The sequence below is a fragment of the Mus musculus genome, chromosome 5 (assembly GCF_000001635.26).
Source record: "Mus musculus strain C57BL/6J chromosome 5, GRCm38.p6 C57BL/6J".
Taxonomy (NCBI): Eukaryota; Metazoa; Chordata; class Mammalia; order Rodentia; family Muridae; genus Mus; species Mus musculus.
Genome location: NC_000071.6, coordinates 100360427 through 100378791, shown reverse-complemented (window position 1 = coordinate 100378791; position 18365 = coordinate 100360427). Strand labels below are relative to the sequence as shown.

General features: G+C 45.4%; 1 protein-coding gene across 21 annotated transcripts in view; it reads left to right on the top strand.

The window, feature by feature from the left end:
- Positions 1-17143, top strand: part of Sec31a (Sec31 homolog A (S. cerevisiae)) — a 54625-nt gene extending 37482 nt beyond the window's left edge. For 5 of the 21 annotated variants that reach the window (XM_006535192.3, XM_011249555.3, XM_011249553.3 and 2 more), the window contains 9 exons: positions 2739-2831; positions 3461-3584; positions 5077-5412; positions 9158-9196; positions 10440-10498; positions 12798-13061; positions 14845-14964; positions 15344-15415; positions 16562-17143. In XM_006535192.3, the coding sequence (XP_006535255.1) occupies positions 2739-2831; positions 3461-3584; positions 5077-5412; positions 9158-9196; positions 10440-10498; positions 12798-13061; positions 14845-14964; positions 15344-15415; positions 16562-16741 (1287 nt within the window). In that variant the 3' untranslated portion in view covers positions 16742-17143. Of the gene's footprint in view, positions 1-2738; positions 2832-3460; positions 3585-5076; positions 5413-9157; positions 9197-10439; positions 10499-12797; positions 13062-14844; positions 14965-15343; positions 15416-16561 lie in introns of those variants that run through there. The other 16 variants (XM_011249560.3, NM_001359332.1, NM_001359349.1 and 13 more) reach the window with 10 other exon arrangements.
- Positions 17144-18365: the final 1222 nt, after the last annotated feature.

Sequence of the window (18365 nt, the reverse complement as noted above, 5' to 3'; positions counted from 1 at the left end):
TGTGCGTCTGTCCAAATGGATGGTTTTAATGTGCTTGGTAAAAGGTGCAGTGAAGCTACACGGGGCAGAGTGTGCCGCAGTTGCACTCAGTGGACCTGCTTCTCAGAATCACCTCTTTTGTGCAGTTGTTTCTGTTCGGTTTAAATTGGTTTTAAATCTCCCTAGCAAGATTGTTTCTTCAGTCTCAGTCAGACCTCCCTTGTATACGTACCTCTGCTCTCTAAATTCTACTAGCCTTATTTACCAAAGTATGTAGGGAAAGTAGTGAGAAGGAATTAATGACTTGGTTGGTTTTAAGAAGGCCTTTTCTGAGCGCTCTTTTCTCCATCACCAAGGTAAGTTCATCCTGCCCTCTGCACCCACACACTCAGGAATAACCCGGCGACAGATGCTGAGTGAGCCACACACTCAGGAATAACCCAGCAACAGACGCTGAGTGAACCATGTAGATTTTAAAGAGAACTGACTGAAGACTCTGAAGAGTTGGGATAGGGTTACTAGTTTTATTTAATCTTGTGTTTATGCCATTAAAAAGTGATTAAATTTGTTTTTACAGCTTCATATAGAAACTGTATGTACAGACCAACAGATAATCTTTTTTTTTTTTCCTCTCCTTGACAATGTCTTACCAAGTAAACCCTCGCTGACCTAGAACTTAGTATGTAGATCAGGCTGGCCTTGAATTCGTGAGATCTGCTTGCCTCTTTCTCCAGAGTGCCGGGGTTAAAGTGTGTGTTGCCACACAATGAATGCCCTTCCTTCATATTCTTAAATGAAAGATACTTTTTAAAAATAAAGTATAGCTAGTCTTTACTGATAGTGAAGTTGACATTTCAGATAGAACAACTTGGTGATAGAATTAACAGGCTTTTTGTTTGTTTGTTTGTTTCATTATAAGAAACATAAACCTAAAGTCTTGAGATCCTGGATCAGTTAACTCTCTCTTTCTTGTACTTGGGGACAAGAACAGAGTTTAATCAGATTGTATGCACATACAGTGTACTGTGTACTTTACTATGTAGACCACTGTTTCTAGGTTGTTTACCCCGTTCCTTTTGCAGGTACTTAGTGTAGCTCTCTCTGAGTGCCTGACATTAGTCTTGCTGTAGGGATTGTCCTGGTAAACGAGCTACACAGTTTCTCTACCCTTACAGACATTGTGCTGACAAAGCCTGCCATGGAAATGGGGGTGGAGTGTTGACCAAGACAACAGAGAGGTGGGATGTCACAAGACCTTGCAGGGTTCAAGGCCCAGAGATGTCATCTCTGTATTGCACAGCTGGCTGAAGGCTAAACTTTGGTTAGAATTTTCAGTCAGCTGGTGTTTAGACTGAGGTGTTTCTTGAGGTACTAATAAAGCAGGGCCTGCTCTGCACAGGGAGAAAAGAACAGTTATTCTTTGTGCCTTTGCCTTGTCTCTCTCTCTGAGAAATGCTGAAAGCTTTTAAAGACTTGAATTTCTTGGGCATAGTAGTGCACCACTTGAATACTTACGTTCACTTGGGAAGCAGATGCAGGTGGATTTCTGTGAGTTGGAGGCCAGACTCATGGCCATAGCAAATCTCAGGTCAACCAGAGCTACATATCAAGATCCAGTCGCCAAATAAAACAACAACAAAATCACAAAATAATTTACCAGTCTTGTATTTTAAGAAGAGCAGGTAGAGTCCAGCAAGTGAGCAGGGGTTTTCTTGCTGGGTGGCGAGGACAGTGGTGTGCAGTTTTAAAAGTGGCGCTTGCAGGTGGAAGGGGGGGAAAGAGGAAGGTTATTTTATATGCTTATGTCTGTGCTGTAAAGGTTTGCTTACCAAAAGGATTAAAACGGATTTAGGAAGGCCTGGAGAGAGGGCTCAGCAGTTAAGAGCACTGACTGTTCTTCCAGACTTCCTGAGTTCAATTCCCAGCGACCACATGGTGGCTTACAACCATTTGTAATGGCATCTGATGCCCTTTTCTGGTGTGTCTGAAGACAGCGACAGTGTACTCACATATATAAAGTAAATAAATAAATCTTTACAAAAGAAGGTTTTAGGAAAACGTTTAGACAGAACTTGAGAATAGGCAGCATGGTGTAGTAGAGGCCAGCTCAGTCTCAGCCATCGCCACTAAGTCCTATGCACCTTAGGGTCACCTCTTAGGAAAGGCTGGGCTTGGCTGGATGCTGTTGAGTCTTCTGAGGGAAGTGTAGCGCCTGGCGAATGGCCCGACTAGCCTAGCTAGCGGCGTGGAAATGGGTTAATCAGGCTCCCTCCCGAGTGTCTTCTACCTAAGGACCTCTTCCCACTCACTCCTTTTATTATTTACTTACGCATTTATTTATTCATTTATTATGTGTTAATGAATGTGTTACCTGCATGTACACCAGATCCCCTGGGGCTGGAGTCACAGATAGTTGTGATCTGTCCTATGGGTGTTGGGAATTGAACCCTGGTCCTCTGGAAGAGTAGCCAGTGCTCTTAACCACTGAACTACGGCTCCAGCCCCTTATACACTTTGGGCTTGTTTCTGTGCTGCCTGAGATTTCGCACTGTCTTTCTTTCCTGCCTCCCTGCAGCTGTTTTGTTGTGTTTTCCCTTTGGAGCCAGGTGGCCTGTGAGCCATTGCTTTGCTACATGTGATCTTACTGCTTTCACTTTTTGCTTTGCATCTTGCTATTAAGCCCTTTTGAGTTGTTTGTTTCTTCTTTTAACGTTTTCATTTTTTATTTTCTGTGATTGGTATTTCTTTGTTCAATTCAGGTTAGAATTGCCCCTACTGTCACTACCTGGAGTAACAAAACTCCCACTGCCCTCCCCAGCCATCCACCTGCAGCCTCTCCCTCTGACACACAGGTATATCTGCTCACTGACTATATATAACACTATATAGAACTGTCACCTGATTATATAGATGATTATATATGCTCTCGCTTCTTCCTCGTTCCTCTCCAGTCCCTACTCGGCATTCATCTGCCTGCTCGGTGCATCTTATTGCTGGTGGGATACAGGTGGCAATTTTTAGTGCTATTAATTGATTCTCTTATCCTTTCTCTTCTTCTGCAGTTCTAAATTTACTAGAGCTAGAAAAATCTCAACCAAGGTTCAAATAATGGTTTAAATTGAATTTTATGAAGATGTTTCTCTTTCTTGTAAGCATTGCAGAAATGGAAGAAAACCAAAAGTCCCCTTATGCTATTTATCCCCAGAGTCCGGAGCAGTAAATGGAAGTTAGTAGAGATGAAACTTCTGGTGTTACCACAGTGTTGCTGTTATGAGGCCATTGCTGCTGCCATTCACTACAGTCAGTTTGGACCTTTCGATCACTCAGAACGTTCTGAGCAAGATAGTATAGGCAAAATGCAGCTTTCTCATATAATAGCTTAAAAAAATAAACACCAATTCCATTTCAGAGACTGCAAGGCTATTTGGTGAGACTTGATCCCAAATATAATTTTCCTTTTTACTCTGTTCTCATTTTCCAGGGAGAAAATCCCCCACCTCCAGGTTTCATAATGCAGGGCAATGTCATTCCAAACCCTGCTGCCCCGCTGCCCACGGCTCCAGGCCACATGCCCAGCCAGCTGCCACCTTACCCACAGCCGCAGCGTAAGTAACCAGGGTGCCTGCCTCCCCTCATTGCCTAGCCGCCACAAAACCATGCTCAGTCAGTTTTGACAGATAAAATCAGGGGGCTAGGGTGTCACTCAGTGCCAGGGGGCTCCCTTAGAGTGTTCAGTTTCTAGCACCCACAGAGAGTGGGGAGGTGGGGAATAGACACAAGAGAGACACACACTGACATGCTCACCCACACACAAGATACAGGGCACCCACATGCTCACCCACACACAGAGTACAGGGCACCCACACATTCACCCACACAGAAGATACAGGGCACCCACACACACCCATGCTCACCCACACACAAGATACAGGGCACCCACATGCTCACCCACACACAGCGTACAGGGCACCCACACATTCACCCACACAGAAGATACAGGGCACCCACACACTCACCCATGCTCACCCACACGAAAGTACAGGGCACCTACACACAACCCCACAGAAGATACAGAGTACCCACACACTCACCCCTGCACACACACAAAGTACAGGGCACCTACACACACCCACACAGACTCTTTGCATCCTGATGCATGGTAGTGTATGCTTTGCAGCAACGAACAAATGATGCTGTCTTGTGCCACGCCCAGACTTTATGTGTGTGCACTCTTAGATTTGTATATTCTGTGGACTTTGACAAAGGGAGCAGTTACACTTGAAAAAAGAAGTGCAATTAGGAGTGGGGATGCAGGCAGGCCGTCAGTCCCATCCATGGTGGGTAGAGGCAGACTAACTGTTTCACATCTACAAAGAACCTAAGTAAAATGGGGGAATTATAAGGTTAAATAACTATTAAAAATTTAGAACCAAGGGTCTAAACAACTATTAAAAAAAGCCAAGACCCCCTAACCACTGATCCAGATGAGGGCTTCTGAGCTGCAGGGATTCTTCACGTAAATCTACATTTCATGCAGTGCTGTGCTGTTTCTGGGTAGCAGATGCCCCGGGTGTACACTGCAGGGCCTCTTCCTGCCTCTCTCCCTGCCCTGCCTATGCAGTGTTAGCCTCTGTCAGGAGGGTTGAGTGAGGGTGGAGGCTGAAGTCAAGCTACCAACAAACTATAGGGTTTTCCAGAAAAGTACTGGCCTTGTGTCCACAAGTCCTCATGGCTCCATCTGGTGGCTCATAGCTGTCTCTGCAGTCTTCCCAGGAACAGGCGCTCTCAGAGAAGGGCCAGTCCTGTCGGCTCTTAGACCTGATGGCCCATGTTTCTCAGAGGAAGCGTGCTAAGGCTTTGTCTTATTACTGTTTTTTCTTTATTTTTGAGATGCTGCAGGTGGAACCCAGGTTTCCCATGCTAGGCAAGTGCTCTGTCACTGAGCTACACCCCTATCAGGAGTGCTAGCTTTGGTCTTACTGTTATAAGATTAATGATTAAAACCATCTTCCTATGATACCGTTACTTGTTCTTCCTACTTCCGTGTGAGTAAGTATGTAACTAACGAAGGATTTCTGTTTCTTCCCCTTGATGTAGCTTACCAGCCAGCCCAGCAGTATTCCTTCGGAACAGGGGGGGCAGCAGCTTATCGACCTCAACAGCCTGTTGCTCCTCCTGCTTCTAACGCTTACCCTAACACCCCGTACATATCTCCTGTGGCTTCCTATTCTGGGCAGCCTCAGATGTACACAGCCCAGCAAGCCTCCTCACCTACCTCCAGCTCTGCTGCTTCTTTCCCCCCTCCCTCCTCTGGAGCATCCTTCCAGCATGGCGGACCAGGAGCTCCACCATCATCTTCAGCTTATGCACTGCCTCCTGGAACAACAGGTACACCGCCTGCTGCCAGTGAGCTGCCTGCGTCCCAAAGAACAGGTCTGCGCTTGGAAGGGGTCTGCTTGGGCCTCCTGTTTCATGAGCAGAGGGGTGGCTGGAGGGGTGGTATTTCCAAGTGTTTGTGAACTGAATAACATGGGGTATTGGTTGAATTTTTAATAACAAATTCTAAAACTTTGCATGAGTGTGAGACCCCCTATAATGAATGTCAGCTACTAAATGAAGAGAACAGACTAGCGCTTTCAAACACTAAGACTGTATAACCCACTGCTGCATGTACTTTAAAAGGTAGAAAATTAGTTGGCAAGATGAATGACAGTTGAAATCGGATTTAGTGGGTACTGTTATGTGAAATACAGAACTTTAGAGGGCATAGCATCCTGGGAATTGAACGTAGGCCTCAAGTGTTAGCGAAATGCTGAGCTGTATCTCCAACCATTCCTTTACTTGAGCTGAAGTGTACTCAGTGTTCTTAAAATGTTGTTGCGGGTTGACTCAGTGGGTCACGTGGGTCACTTGCTGCGAGCCTGACAAGCTGGTAGAAGAGACACAGCTTCTGGAGATTGTCCTCTGACCTCCATAAATGCAAGAAATAAATGTAGGAAGATAAAGAAATCTTAAGAGTAAGGCCCCAGTTCATCAGCATTTGATAGTACCTTCTTCAGATTATAATGGATGTTCAAACTAGTGGGGCAAAAGGCTTGAGTTAGACTTCTTTAACCCTGAGCTGGAAGCTGTTCAAGGAAAGGCTGTTCCATAGTTTTCTGATTTAAATGCTAAGAGTAACTCTAACTGATAAAAGTATCGTAAGTCTGTGGTAGAAGCACTCTTTTCAAATAAATACAACAATAAATATGGATATAAGATATTTTAAAATGTTACTAGTTCTAAAATCTTATAATTGATTCTAGAATTATAAACATACCTCTTTCCCCATTTTCTAATATGTAATATTAACATTCAAAGAGCAAGAATTACACACTACAAGGATTTTGGAAACTTGCATTGTCTTGGTTTATCTGTGGAAGCTCAGCTGATGTTTGATACCGTATACCACCAACCCCATGTGTGATAAACTGGTTATTAACTAAGAATAATAAGGGATTGGCAGTAACTAAAAATTAAAACCGCAGACTGTAATAACTTGCTGCCATCGATATAGTCTTCACTTTGGGGCCTTGTTAACTGAGGTAAGGGTAGTCTATCTAGTGGGTACACTGGACAAAGGGACAGCTTGTGCCCTTCTGTCTTGAAGTGAGTGTATCAGACTTCTCAGCTATTGCTTACGAATGTTTAGCATTCCATTTCATAACTGTGGACAAAGTTGACCATGGAAGAGAAGGGGAGCCTATCATACACACTTCAGTTAATACACCACAGACACATCCTAGTAGTTTGATGGTTAGAAGTGAGTGCTAGCTCCTAGATGTCAAAAAATACCCTTTAAACCTAGATAAGCAGTAAGGACAGTGTGGGTTCAGGTGAGCGCCTGCTCAGTGCTGCAGGAAGTAGAAGAGCAGCTCACTGTTGCTAGAATGTCCTGGGCTTGACCTGGCGTTTGCTGTATGTCTTGCCTTCAGTCCTCACAACCCTGAGAAACAGAACGGCTTTATCTTGTTAAGATCTTAGAGGAGGACACTGGAGCTTCTAAGTGCTGCAAACAACCTCAGAGCTCACAGTTGTTCCAGCTTAACCTGGTCTGTGTCCTCGCTGCTGGTTCTGTGCTGGTTGCTGGAGTTCTTGTGTCCATGTAGAAACTTCTCAGTGGAGGGATTAATACCACCCCTGGAGGCTTTTGTCACTTTTTATAGAAAATAAGACAGTGCACAGCATTGTTTTCCGCCTTAGGCAGAAGAGCGTTTGCCATGAGGGTCTGTGCGCTATGCAGTTGTAACCTGGCTAACAGGAGAAGGGCCCACGCTAACCTTCCCTAGGGTTCGGCATGCACTGTGTATGTCACTGCCTGGTCACCTCCTGCATGTAACCTTCCTGTAGCCTTAACTACAGTTACCTCACCATGCTTTCATTTTGGGTTTCCTAAAGAGTTTGTTGAAGTTACATAATTGTGACTAGAAAGTTTGTTATATTGTGATGTTTGTCTTAGATCATGAGTTTATTTGAGATTTAGAAATTCCAGTTGACCAGTGGATAATCACTGTTAGGATCCTACAGATTTCCAAGCTTCCTGTTGAGATATGAGATGGTGTGGCAAAGGCTCAGAGAGATGGATATTACAGTTAGCAAAACATTTATTCAGTCAGTTCTTTTTTTTTTTTTTAATTTATTTATTTTGTTTGAGTGCTCTATCTGCATGTACACCTGCATGCCAGAAGAGGGCATCTGACCCCATTACGGATGGCTGTGAGCCACCATGTAGTTGCTGGAAATGGAACTCAGGACCTCTGGAAGAGCAGACTGTGTGTGCTCTTAACCATTGAGCCATCTCACCAGCCCCTATCCATTCAGTTCTTAACAAGACCTACTCTGTAATTAGAATTACGGAAGAAGTAGAGAGGCTGAAAAGGACAGTGTATCTCTAAGGAATAATGAGTAACTTCTAGAAATAAAATTTTGTATATGTGTCAAATTTTGAATAGCCTCGTGTAGTAGAATAAGGAGTATATAGTTCATACAATAAGAAAATAAGAGTCTCGTAGAGATCCTGGACTGCTGAGTGGGGTGACCTAAGTGTCACTTTCAGGAGAGTACTCTGAAGGCTTCCTCACGGGAGAGATTGTGACACATGCTGCCCCCAGTCCTGGAGTGGAGTGGCAGTGGTGCAGGTCCCTTGTGGCAGAAAGTGGTCCCTGGGTCACTGTCTAGGATGAGTGGGTGCTGTTTGACTCTTTTTTTTTTTTTTCTTTTTTCCAGTTCTTGGTTTACTTTGTGTTTCTAAGAGAAAAACTTTCAAAAATATGATGGCCGTAGAGCTAGCCAGCTGGCCCACTCTCTCCCCAGAGTCACAGTGCTCATTTGATTCTGATTTCACTGCTAACTTTGAGTCTGACTTTGTTATGACCTCCGTGCCATCACTAAGGGATCATGTGAAAATTGCTATTCAGACTTCCTTGTGCTGCAGCTTAGTGAGAGCAGATCACTTGCAGGCTCCTGCTTAGGAGCTGGAGAAGTGGTCTTCGTCCCTCCCCGGTCCTGTGAGCAGGGTGGGGCAGAGGGTGCATAGCTCAGAGCAGTTGTCTTGGCTCCTGCCCTCCCACTGGAGCTGCATGGGTTCTGAAGGCTGTGTGTGCAGATGAGTGTGCCCGCTTCTGCGCCGTGCTGGGCCACAGTGGACGGGATGTGCTCAGTGTGTACTCTTCCCCACTGCTGGAGGCTTGACAGCAGCGCTGTGTCACCTAAGACCCTGCTGGACAGAGAACATTAGGTCCTACCGTAGCCTCACTGATTGTTCTGCTTGAACAGGTTCTCAGTTGGCATGGGTCCACGGCTTTGAGTGATGCTGGCAGGGCACACTTGCAGGCATGTGGCATGAGTAGGTAGATGGGGAAGTGCTGTGTGCTTAGGGTGTGCTGAGCTCCATTGCCAGGGAGAGAAACCGTCAGGATAAGAACCAGGGAAACACTGAGGGCTACATTGAGAGCAGACCAGGCTATCTAGTTAGAGACTCTGCCAATAAGTAAGTTTTAACAAATTGTAAAGTTTTGTTCCTTTGAGGTTAGTTTGCTTTTTCTGGGTCCTGTTAAGCAGGGAAGAAAAAGTATTAAAGTGATAATTTTAGAATGTCTTCCATAATACTATCTAAGTGACTTTTACATTTTATCAACAGAAAATCAATCTTTCCAAGACCAGGCATCTATATTGGAAGGTGAATTGGTTGTAAAACATACTTTAGTAAATAATTTAATCATTAAATACAGCTAATGAATGGGCATTAACAATAATGCATGTGATCGGTATCATTTTTATTTGGCTTCTTAATTGAATTAAATTTTAGAAGTGATTAAATGCATATAATGACTCCCAGTTTTAATCATGGACGCTGCCTGTCTTAGTAAGCATAAGACAGGACTGGAGTGTGCAGCTACAAGCATGAGGTGGTGGGCGAAGTTTCAGTGATTCCTCTGTGTGCTGGGACAGTCAAGAGTTTGTTAAGCAGACGTGACGCAATAGCTTGGACCAACTCCTGACTGTTCAGAGCCCTATCCGGCCTGTCTTGTGAACTTGTAGGAAGTTCTGTTTAACAACAAAGCAACTAAGTCAATAGTATTTAGGGAAAGAGTGGCTTGCCAAGCAGTTTTGTTGTGATATAATATTCATATCAGCTCAGCAAGCAAGGGGGAGGGACGAGGGGAAGGTGACTCCAAAACCAACTCACTTCCTGTCTTCATATGGTCACGCAAACACCTGTGCTTTAGCAACTGTCTGCTTCCACGGAGAGGGGTAAGGTAATCACCTTGTGATTTGGAAGCTGTCTGGTTTCAGCATGTTTTGTAATGTGCTGGTACTAAAACAGTGAGCTCTACTGATGGCCGTTTCTACCTCTGCGATGCCAGCATATTGGGGTCTCAGTTCTGAGGAAGCTTGCTGTACTTGACCAAGTTTGACAAGGCAGGGAATGCTGAGAGCTACTTACTCTTCTGCAGTTGGGTCTGCTGCTGTTTTCTTGTTTGCCCTGTGTTACTGGGCATGGAACCCAGGCCTCCCATTCTGGGCAAACATTCCATCATTGAGTTGCTCCTTGGCCTGGAAACGTTTTTGTAAACAATAGACCCATGTTCCGCATCTGTGCTGGTGTGCGTGTTGAGTTGCTCCCTTGGCAATAGAGGGCTCTCTCCTTTCTTTTTTGGACATCGAGTATGACAGAGCTGTGCAGAAGCACACTCAGCCAACCTATTTTCCCTTTATCAGGAGAGAAGAGAGAACTGACTTTGAAGGCTGGGGGTCACTTTAGACATAAGGACTTAGGCCTGAAGCTTAGGACAGTCCCTTTACATAGCAGTACTATCAGGATATGTTGTCTAAGGCAAGCCCTGTGTGACCCCGGTTGATTGGTGGAACCTGTTAAGGAGAGCGTTTAGGGTTCTGAAAGAAAATGTCTTCTATTTTAGGTCCTCAGAATGGTTGGAATGATCCTCCAGCTCTGAACAGAGTGCCGAAGAAGAAGAAGGTAATGAGAAGTTCTCTACCTGTGCGTGTCTTTATCTGTACCACCTGGAGCACAACACACTTAACCCATGGCTTTAAGGGCAAAGCTTGCCGGTTACTGTATATAAAATGCATCATACCAAGTTTTCTTCTAATCCATGGTAAAAGGAGGGAAGCTAGAGTGTCGTCAAAGCCTTACTCTGCGCTGTGACTGACACAACTGTAGTCCCCATGCTTGGGAGGACGAGGCAGGCCAGCAAGGGGACGATGGCTTAGGAACCCTGGCCTTCCTTGGCTTGGCCTGTGCTGTCATCTTCTAACAGTGTGCTTGGCAGCCTGTGACACTTTGTGCATGTTCCATGTACAAACTTCCTCTCTGAACAACGCTCATAGCAACCGAGGGCCTAGTCCTGCACTGAGCTGCACATATACCCCACTCTGCACAGTGCAGTCAGTTTCTCCTCCCCTTCCTGACCACCAGACTTGGACGATTCTATCCAGTCACACTCATGTTCTGTTCAAGTACAAGAGAGAAAGGCTGACCTGGCGTTGGGTGTACGTGTAACAAAGCAGAACTATGTCCTGAAGTCAACTTTTCCCATCTGTGTCTATACATGTAATTTAGCTTTCATGTGATTAAAACCATATTCACAATGGAGAGATGATGAATAAATTAACCTATCAGTCAAAATAGAGAATAAATCTACTCTGCTTACTAGCCAGGCCCCTGCCTTTGGACTCAAGCAATACCAGCAAACCTAGGACCACCAAGCAACCTCATTCATGTGTCCTGCTGTCTGTCCTGACAGTGTTTCTACTCCCACCCGCACCCCCCAACCTGTGACAGGGTTTCTCTGTGTACTTCTAGCTGTCTTGGAACTTATAGAAATCCTCCTTCCTCTGTTTTTTTTTTTTTTTTTTTTTTTGCCTTAAATAAAGTTACTTTACTGTGGTCTCTTATTTCAGTCCTTAGAATAAGAGGCCAAGGCCCTGGAAACAAACAGCCCAGATCCCAGTGAGGCTGGTCTTGGCTAAGCTCTGTAGTGAAAGCCTGTGCCAAATGACCTTTCCTACCTAACCCACCCAGGGAAGCCTTATTCTGCTGACAGTGGTGTAAGCTGAAGCCGCTTTAGAATTGTCGGCCCCTCCAGGCCTGTCAAGCAGGAGGAAGCAGAAGTTTTGGCTTTGCTGTTGAGTTTTAGAAGTTTCTCTGATCCTTTGATATTCTAGCAATAATCATGATTATATTTTATAATCAACTGTAATTTATACTTACATTTTAGATTTTCTTTTACAATATTTTTTAATGATTTATTTTATGTGTATCGGTGTTTTGTCTGCATGTATATCTGTGTGAGGTTGTCAGATCCCCGGGGACTAGAGTTATAGACAGTTATGAGCTGCCATGTAGGTGCTGGGAACTGAACCCAGATCCTCTTGGAAGAGCAGCCAGTGCTCCTAACCACTGAGCCATCTCTTGAGCCCCTTGCAATAATGTCTTTAAAAATGTTTCTGATTTTTTTACTCCGTGTGTGTGTGTGTGTGTGTGTGTGTGTTTGCCTGTGCCAGCCACACACTCATGCGTGTGCCACAATGTGTATACGTCAGGAGACACCTTGTAGAAGTGGGTTTTCCTTTCATTGTGTGAGTCTCAGAGATTGAACTCCAGTTCTTGGGCTTCCTGGCAATGTCCACCCAGCCATGTTGCTGTCCCTGTCACAAATGACATTAAGTGAAGACACGCCCTGCATGTAGCATTATTTATATGTCAATAATGTTTACAAACTTCTGAATATAAATGGTACTGTTTTCCTTTCTCTGAAGCTATATATATTGTAAATTCTTGGTGATTTCATTCTCCAAGAATAGAGGCTAGAACAGAACTGGGAGAGAGACATTAGGTCAGTAAGGAAACCCCAACAAAAAGCCAGTCATGGTCTGAAACTTCACCTGCTGTTTCTAGTGCCAAGTAGCAGCTACGTAGTGATCTATGAAACTGGATTACATCCTACTGTCATGTAATGTGTATGAGTGCACACATGGTACATTGGTTCGTGTAGATGAAATGCATGTTTTGGGGAGTCTGTGAGAGGACAGGGAGATGACCCTGAGTGTGGTCCTCACCCATGCTAGGTCTACTGCGATGCTTTACTCTGGAATTGTGCATAGCATTTCATTTGAGAAAGTATTCTGCTGAGAAACGTAACCTGGGTCCTCTCAGGCCTTCACTTCCTTAGCCAAGGAAATGGTTTGCTTTTCTCTTCTTACTTTTGCTGCTTTAACTTTCCTTTTTTTTTTTTTTTTCTTTCATCTTTTAAAAGATGCCTGAAAACTTCATGCCTCCTGTTCCCATTACGTCACCAATCATGAACCCTTCGGGTGATCCCCAGTCACAGGGGCTGCAGCAGCAGCCTTCAACTCCAGGGCCGCTGTCAAGCCACGCCTCCTTCCCACAGCAGCACCTAGCGGGCGGCCAGCCCTTCCATGGTGTACAGCAGCCTCTTGCTCAGACAGGCATGCCGCCGTCCTTCTCAAAGCCCAACACTGAAGGGGCTCCAGGAGCTCCCATTGGAAACACCATCCAGGTATCAGTAGAACTATAGGGGTGCATGGGAGATGGCTTGGTCAGTGTGAACTCAGTCCTTCATGTTAGCTTCAAAATGGCAACTCCATTTTAAGAGACTGTACATGTATATTATTTTTTAATGGCATTGGCTATACGTAAGCTTTCTAGACAAGAGTTACATATTTGGGGAGTGTATGTTTACTATGGCTCAGTAGCTACAGTGTTTTCTAAATCTAGTCAGTGCACAAGTTAAGATTGGCTGAGTCACCACTGTGTCTGAGGCTGTTTTTATAGGCTTTTCTTTTTAAAATGCTAAGTAAAAATGTTACGAGTTATGTCATTTAGTGTGTACTACCTACCCAGAAGTTAAAAACTCATAGCACACACATAAAAACGTAAAGAGCTGGGTCAGTGCTCTCTGTGAGGAACGAAGCAGCCAGCCTGGGAAACACTGGTTCTGCTGTCCGTCTTAGCCATGTAGACTGGCTGAGAGAGTTCCTGCTTCCAGTCGCTTTCAGGACTACAAGTGTGACACCTGTTTGTTCTTGCCCAGAACATTATGGCTTCCTGTTGTTAATGGATAAGGACCAAATAGCGCTATCCAGAACTCCTGCACTCAGAGCCCTCTCTCTCTGTTCCAGTCTCACTGGCCTCCCTGTGTCCTCGTGTATGTGCTGTGGCCCTTCCTGTCTATGTTATTCCTTTTGTCTAGAATGATTTTCTCCCCTTACTTAAGGGTTAGCCAAATTCATCTTATGTATTTGAGTTATAGTTTCCTGTAAGCATTAACTTTTTAAAAACTTTATTTATTTTTATTTATTCACTTGACATCCCGATCACTGTCCCCTTCCCAGTCCCCCTGCCCTGTCCCTTCTCTGAGAGAGTGGAGTGTCCTCCACATCAAGTCTCTGCAGGGTTAGGGGCTTCTCCCACTGAGGCCAGACAAGAAAGCCAAGCTAGGGAAACAGATTCCACGGACAGAAAACAGCTTTAGGGACAGCCCCTGCTCCAGTTGTTTGGGACCCACATGAAGACCAGGCTGCCATGTGCGGGGGTGGGCAGGGGCTAAGCAGCAACCTACTGTAGGTACACTGTCACATATCTTGCTAGTTTTAAGCTTTGCTTCTTTCCCCGTGGCCTGTGAACCTTCTTAGGACTGAAGTCATTTCTGTGCTGGCCCACTGCTGTGTAGCTGGCTCCAGTGCATCACTGCCTGGTGTCCTGTGAGTGAGTGAAAGGATGAGCACAGAGGGGAGTCCCTGCTTGCCGTCCATCACTGTCACTGTCACAGGTTTTCTGTAATAAACACCCTTTAAGAAGAGTAAGAGAGTAGTCAGGGGTGGCCCACATTGTAGCACTTTGGAGATTAAGGTAGGAGAATCCCTGTGATTTCAGCTAGCCTGGTTGCTACAGCAAAGCCATCTCAAAAAACAAGAGGAATTGTAAAGGGGGTAAAAGGAGAGCAGAGTACCAGAGTTAGCACTATGAGGGGCTGCGTGCGTAACCAGTCAGGTGCTTCAGGGTGTGTGTGTGTCTAATGCAGGAATTGATCCCTGGGCCTCGTGGTTATTGGACAGCATTCTGCCACTTATACAAACAGAAGCTGTCCAAGGAGCGCAAGTGCTTCTACTGGTCTCTTACCCATTTCTTCTCAAACCCCTGAGTTCACATGTTAAACCCTCATTTTATCTTTAACAGATCTGCCTCCAAGGCTGTTGGTTCTCTTCACATAGAATCAGAACTTTGTATATAAAGCGCTTTCTGGTCCTTTCTCATTGTTTTTATAACATTCATTCTTTCAGCACGTGCAGGCTCTGCCAACAGAAAAGATTACTAAGAAACCTATTCCGGAGGAGCACCTCATCCTAAAGACGACATTTGAGGACCTTATCCAGCGCTGCCTCTCCTCCGCTACAGACCCCGTATGGACTCTTCTTCCCATGGTTTACTTAACTATAAATACGGCCTGGGGCTGGAGAGTTGGGTCAGCACTGTCAATATTGCAGAGAGCCTGGGTCTCATTCCCAGCGCCCACGTGGCAGCTCACAGCTGTCTGTAACTCCACTCCCAGGACCTCTGAAGGCACTGCACACATGTGGCACACAGACATGCAGGGAAACGCGTGTATACTTAAAACTGTAAAATACATTTTTTAAAAATCTTCTTTTTAAAGTCCCTTGTGGCGCTCCTTCATTATTGAGAGAGCTGTGGTCATAGTTGCCCCCACTGCATTGGTAAACAGAGGCCTGCAGCATCCTCAGTGTAGCGTTCAGTGTAATGCCTGTTCTTCTCCTCCTGTAGCAAACCAAGAGGAAGCTGGACGACGCCAGCAAGCGCCTGGAGTTCCTCTACGACAAGCTTAGGGAACAGACAGTAAGTTTTTGGGAGGCAGAGGTCAATTATAACAATCCATTATTCTTTGTTGCTAATGAAGTGACTCACCAACACTGTCACTCTGTGTGGCGGATGGCAAACTTGTCATGAAAGGTACAGAATGGTCTTCCCAGAGCCCATTTGTGCGAGTTGTGGGAGAGAACATAAGAGGTGAAATTAGCCCATAACAAAGATCAGAAATGCAACCTGGGCTGTGTTGTGCCCAGGGTAACTGGCCTCATGCTCATTTTACATGGCCCTTGTATCAGAAACCAGAGACGAGGCAGGTGCCATTTTCTAGAGAAGAATCTGTCATCTCTCTGGAGTCTAAAACTCTTGATCCTTTTCTCCCACAACAGCTGGTCAGGGTGCTGTTCTGTGACTGAGAAGTCACAGCAAGGAGGCACTGTGGTCCTCTTGAACTGACCTGCTGCAGCCGAGGGTAGCAGCATGGGCCAGAGACCCCAGCTCCTGCTGAGAGGATCACCTGAGCTCAGGAGTGTGAAGCCAGCCTCAGCAACATAGCAAGAGCTAAAAAAAGCAAAACAAAATTTTTAATGCCAGAAAATAAGGTAGACTTATAAAAGTATTATAGCCCGAGATGTGGCTCAGGTTAGCGCTTGTCTAGCACATTGGAAAACCCTCTTCCATCCCCATCATCACAAAAGATGGGAAGAAAAACTAGTTACGAGCTGGTGAATTGCCTTGTGTGGCCAAGCCTGTTGCCTTGAACTCAGAAGAGGACAGAAGGTTCAGGATCTCCTGTAGAAAAGGCTTCAAGTAGCTGGGGTCCCAGCTTTGTGGCGCCATGATATACAACCTTCCTGGATGCAAGGAAAATGTTGAATTGGAAAGAGATGTAAGCAGTCCAGCTTGCAGGAGGTGGTCAGTAAGGAAAGACCTGCTCTACACCATTGTAATTCATAAAGGACTTGTCACACGAGGTGTCCCCATCAGGCTTCTACATTTAAGTGTAACTTTCACTTGGTCTAAAATCTTTGTTTGGTTTAAAACATTCCAAAATGCTAACTAGTTAGGCATTTGTAAGGAGTGTCTCAGGCTCCAGGTAAGCCTCTGGGTTGAATGCTTGCAGAGTGTGGTGGCCGTCCTAAGGTAACTCCTCTCCTGCCCCGGCCTTTCTTTCAGCTCTCCCCGACCATCATCAACGGTCTCCACAGCATCGCCAGGAGCATTGAGACGAGGAACTACTCGGAAGGGTTGAGCGTCCACACTCACATCGTCAGCACCAGCAACTTCAGTGAGACCTCGGCCTTCATGCCCGTCCTCAAGGTTGTCCTCAGTCAGGCCAGCAAGCTGGGTGTCTGAGGATGGCAGCACTGTCGCTGACATTGCCACTTCTCCAAAGAAAGCCATGCTAAGACTGGGACCAGCCCCTCGTTAGCATGTCTCCCTGCCACCTGTCACCCAGGAGCTTTGACATTATTTCTGCTGCCATACTCCCCTAGAACTGCTCGAACCCCCGTGCTTTTCTTTTTCTTCATCTCCTTTTGCCCGTTATGATTTTCCTATTCTGCAAATACTGTCTTTCCTGGATTACACATAGTGTGGTTTCCTGAGGGATTCTGACTAATGTGGTTTTTAAAACTTGGGTGTACTTTTTAGGAAAATTGCATCTGGCTATGTATAAAACAGACCTAAAATAAATTTCTTTGATGTCTTCCCTACTTTCTCCACATCAATCAGATTAAAGTGTGTAACCCCATCTTATACAGTTAGTCTTTATTTATTTTTTACCTTCTTATTGCCTTTTCTTGATTTCTAAGTGCGTGGGTGTGGGCATACAGCTGTGTGTGGAAGCCAAAGGTCAGACAGCCTGAAGGACCAGTTCTCTACTCCCTCCATGTGGGTCCCAGGCACAGAACTCGGCTTGCCGGGTTTGTCAGTAATCACTTTTGCCCACTGAGCCATCTCACCAGTCTATAGTTTTTGTAAAACAGGCTGCTGACTGTAGTCTGTGGGGGAGCACTTCTTGGCATATGTAAGGCCCCGGCTTCTGCTCCTCTTGCTATAGAGCAGTGGTTCTCAGCCTTCCTAATGCCACAGCCCTTTAGGACAGTTCCACAGCTGTGGTGACTCAACCATACAATTATTTTTGTTACTACTTCATAACTATAATTTTGCTACATTTGTGAATTCTAAATATCTGATATGTAGGATATCTGATATGTGAAAGGGTCAGTCGACCCCCAGAGGGGTAGGGGATGCTGCTGTAGAGGGGAAGAAACCAACCTCGCTTTAGCCTGGTCCTGAGTAAGTGGATGTAGACGTTGCTCCATATGTATCAGCAGATCCAGATGCAGAGTGGATGCATGCAGGAAGGCGGCGCCGTCTGCACACCTTCGGCACACATTACTGTGGTCTCCGTGTACAAGGATTTTCAGTGTTCTACTTAGATTCAAGGTTGACTTGTCTTATTTCATAGTTAGAGACTTGCTCCCCTGTTACCTGTAGTCTTGAGGCTAAGTACAGAAAGAAAACATTATTATAACCAGGCTCCTACATGAAAGCCTTGCATTTACCAGCCAAGTTTTCTGTCAGGTGGCTTATTATCTGCCCTTAGGTAAACAGTATGACTTGCCGACCCCTTTATCACGGGGTGGTACATGGGCTGTTTTAGGAGGTGGAGATCTGTCCAGGAGGCTCTCACAGCCTTGCTGGAGCAGGTTGCAAGGACCTGTTTTCTTCATTGAGACCCCTCCTTCCAGACACACGAACTTTAAAAAATTAAACTCAACTTTGTAGCTGAGAATAGTTTTGTAACAAGAAGAAGGAAAAGCATGGTGCCAGCCAGTGTCGGGCCGGGTGTCAGCTCATGTCTAGGTATGGGGACAGCGGTGTTTGCTGAGCCTCCTGCCACTTGGGTGGATACTGCTTGGCCTTCTGGATGGACTCTGAACTGCAGTTCAAGACTGCAGTTGAAGGTGAGGCT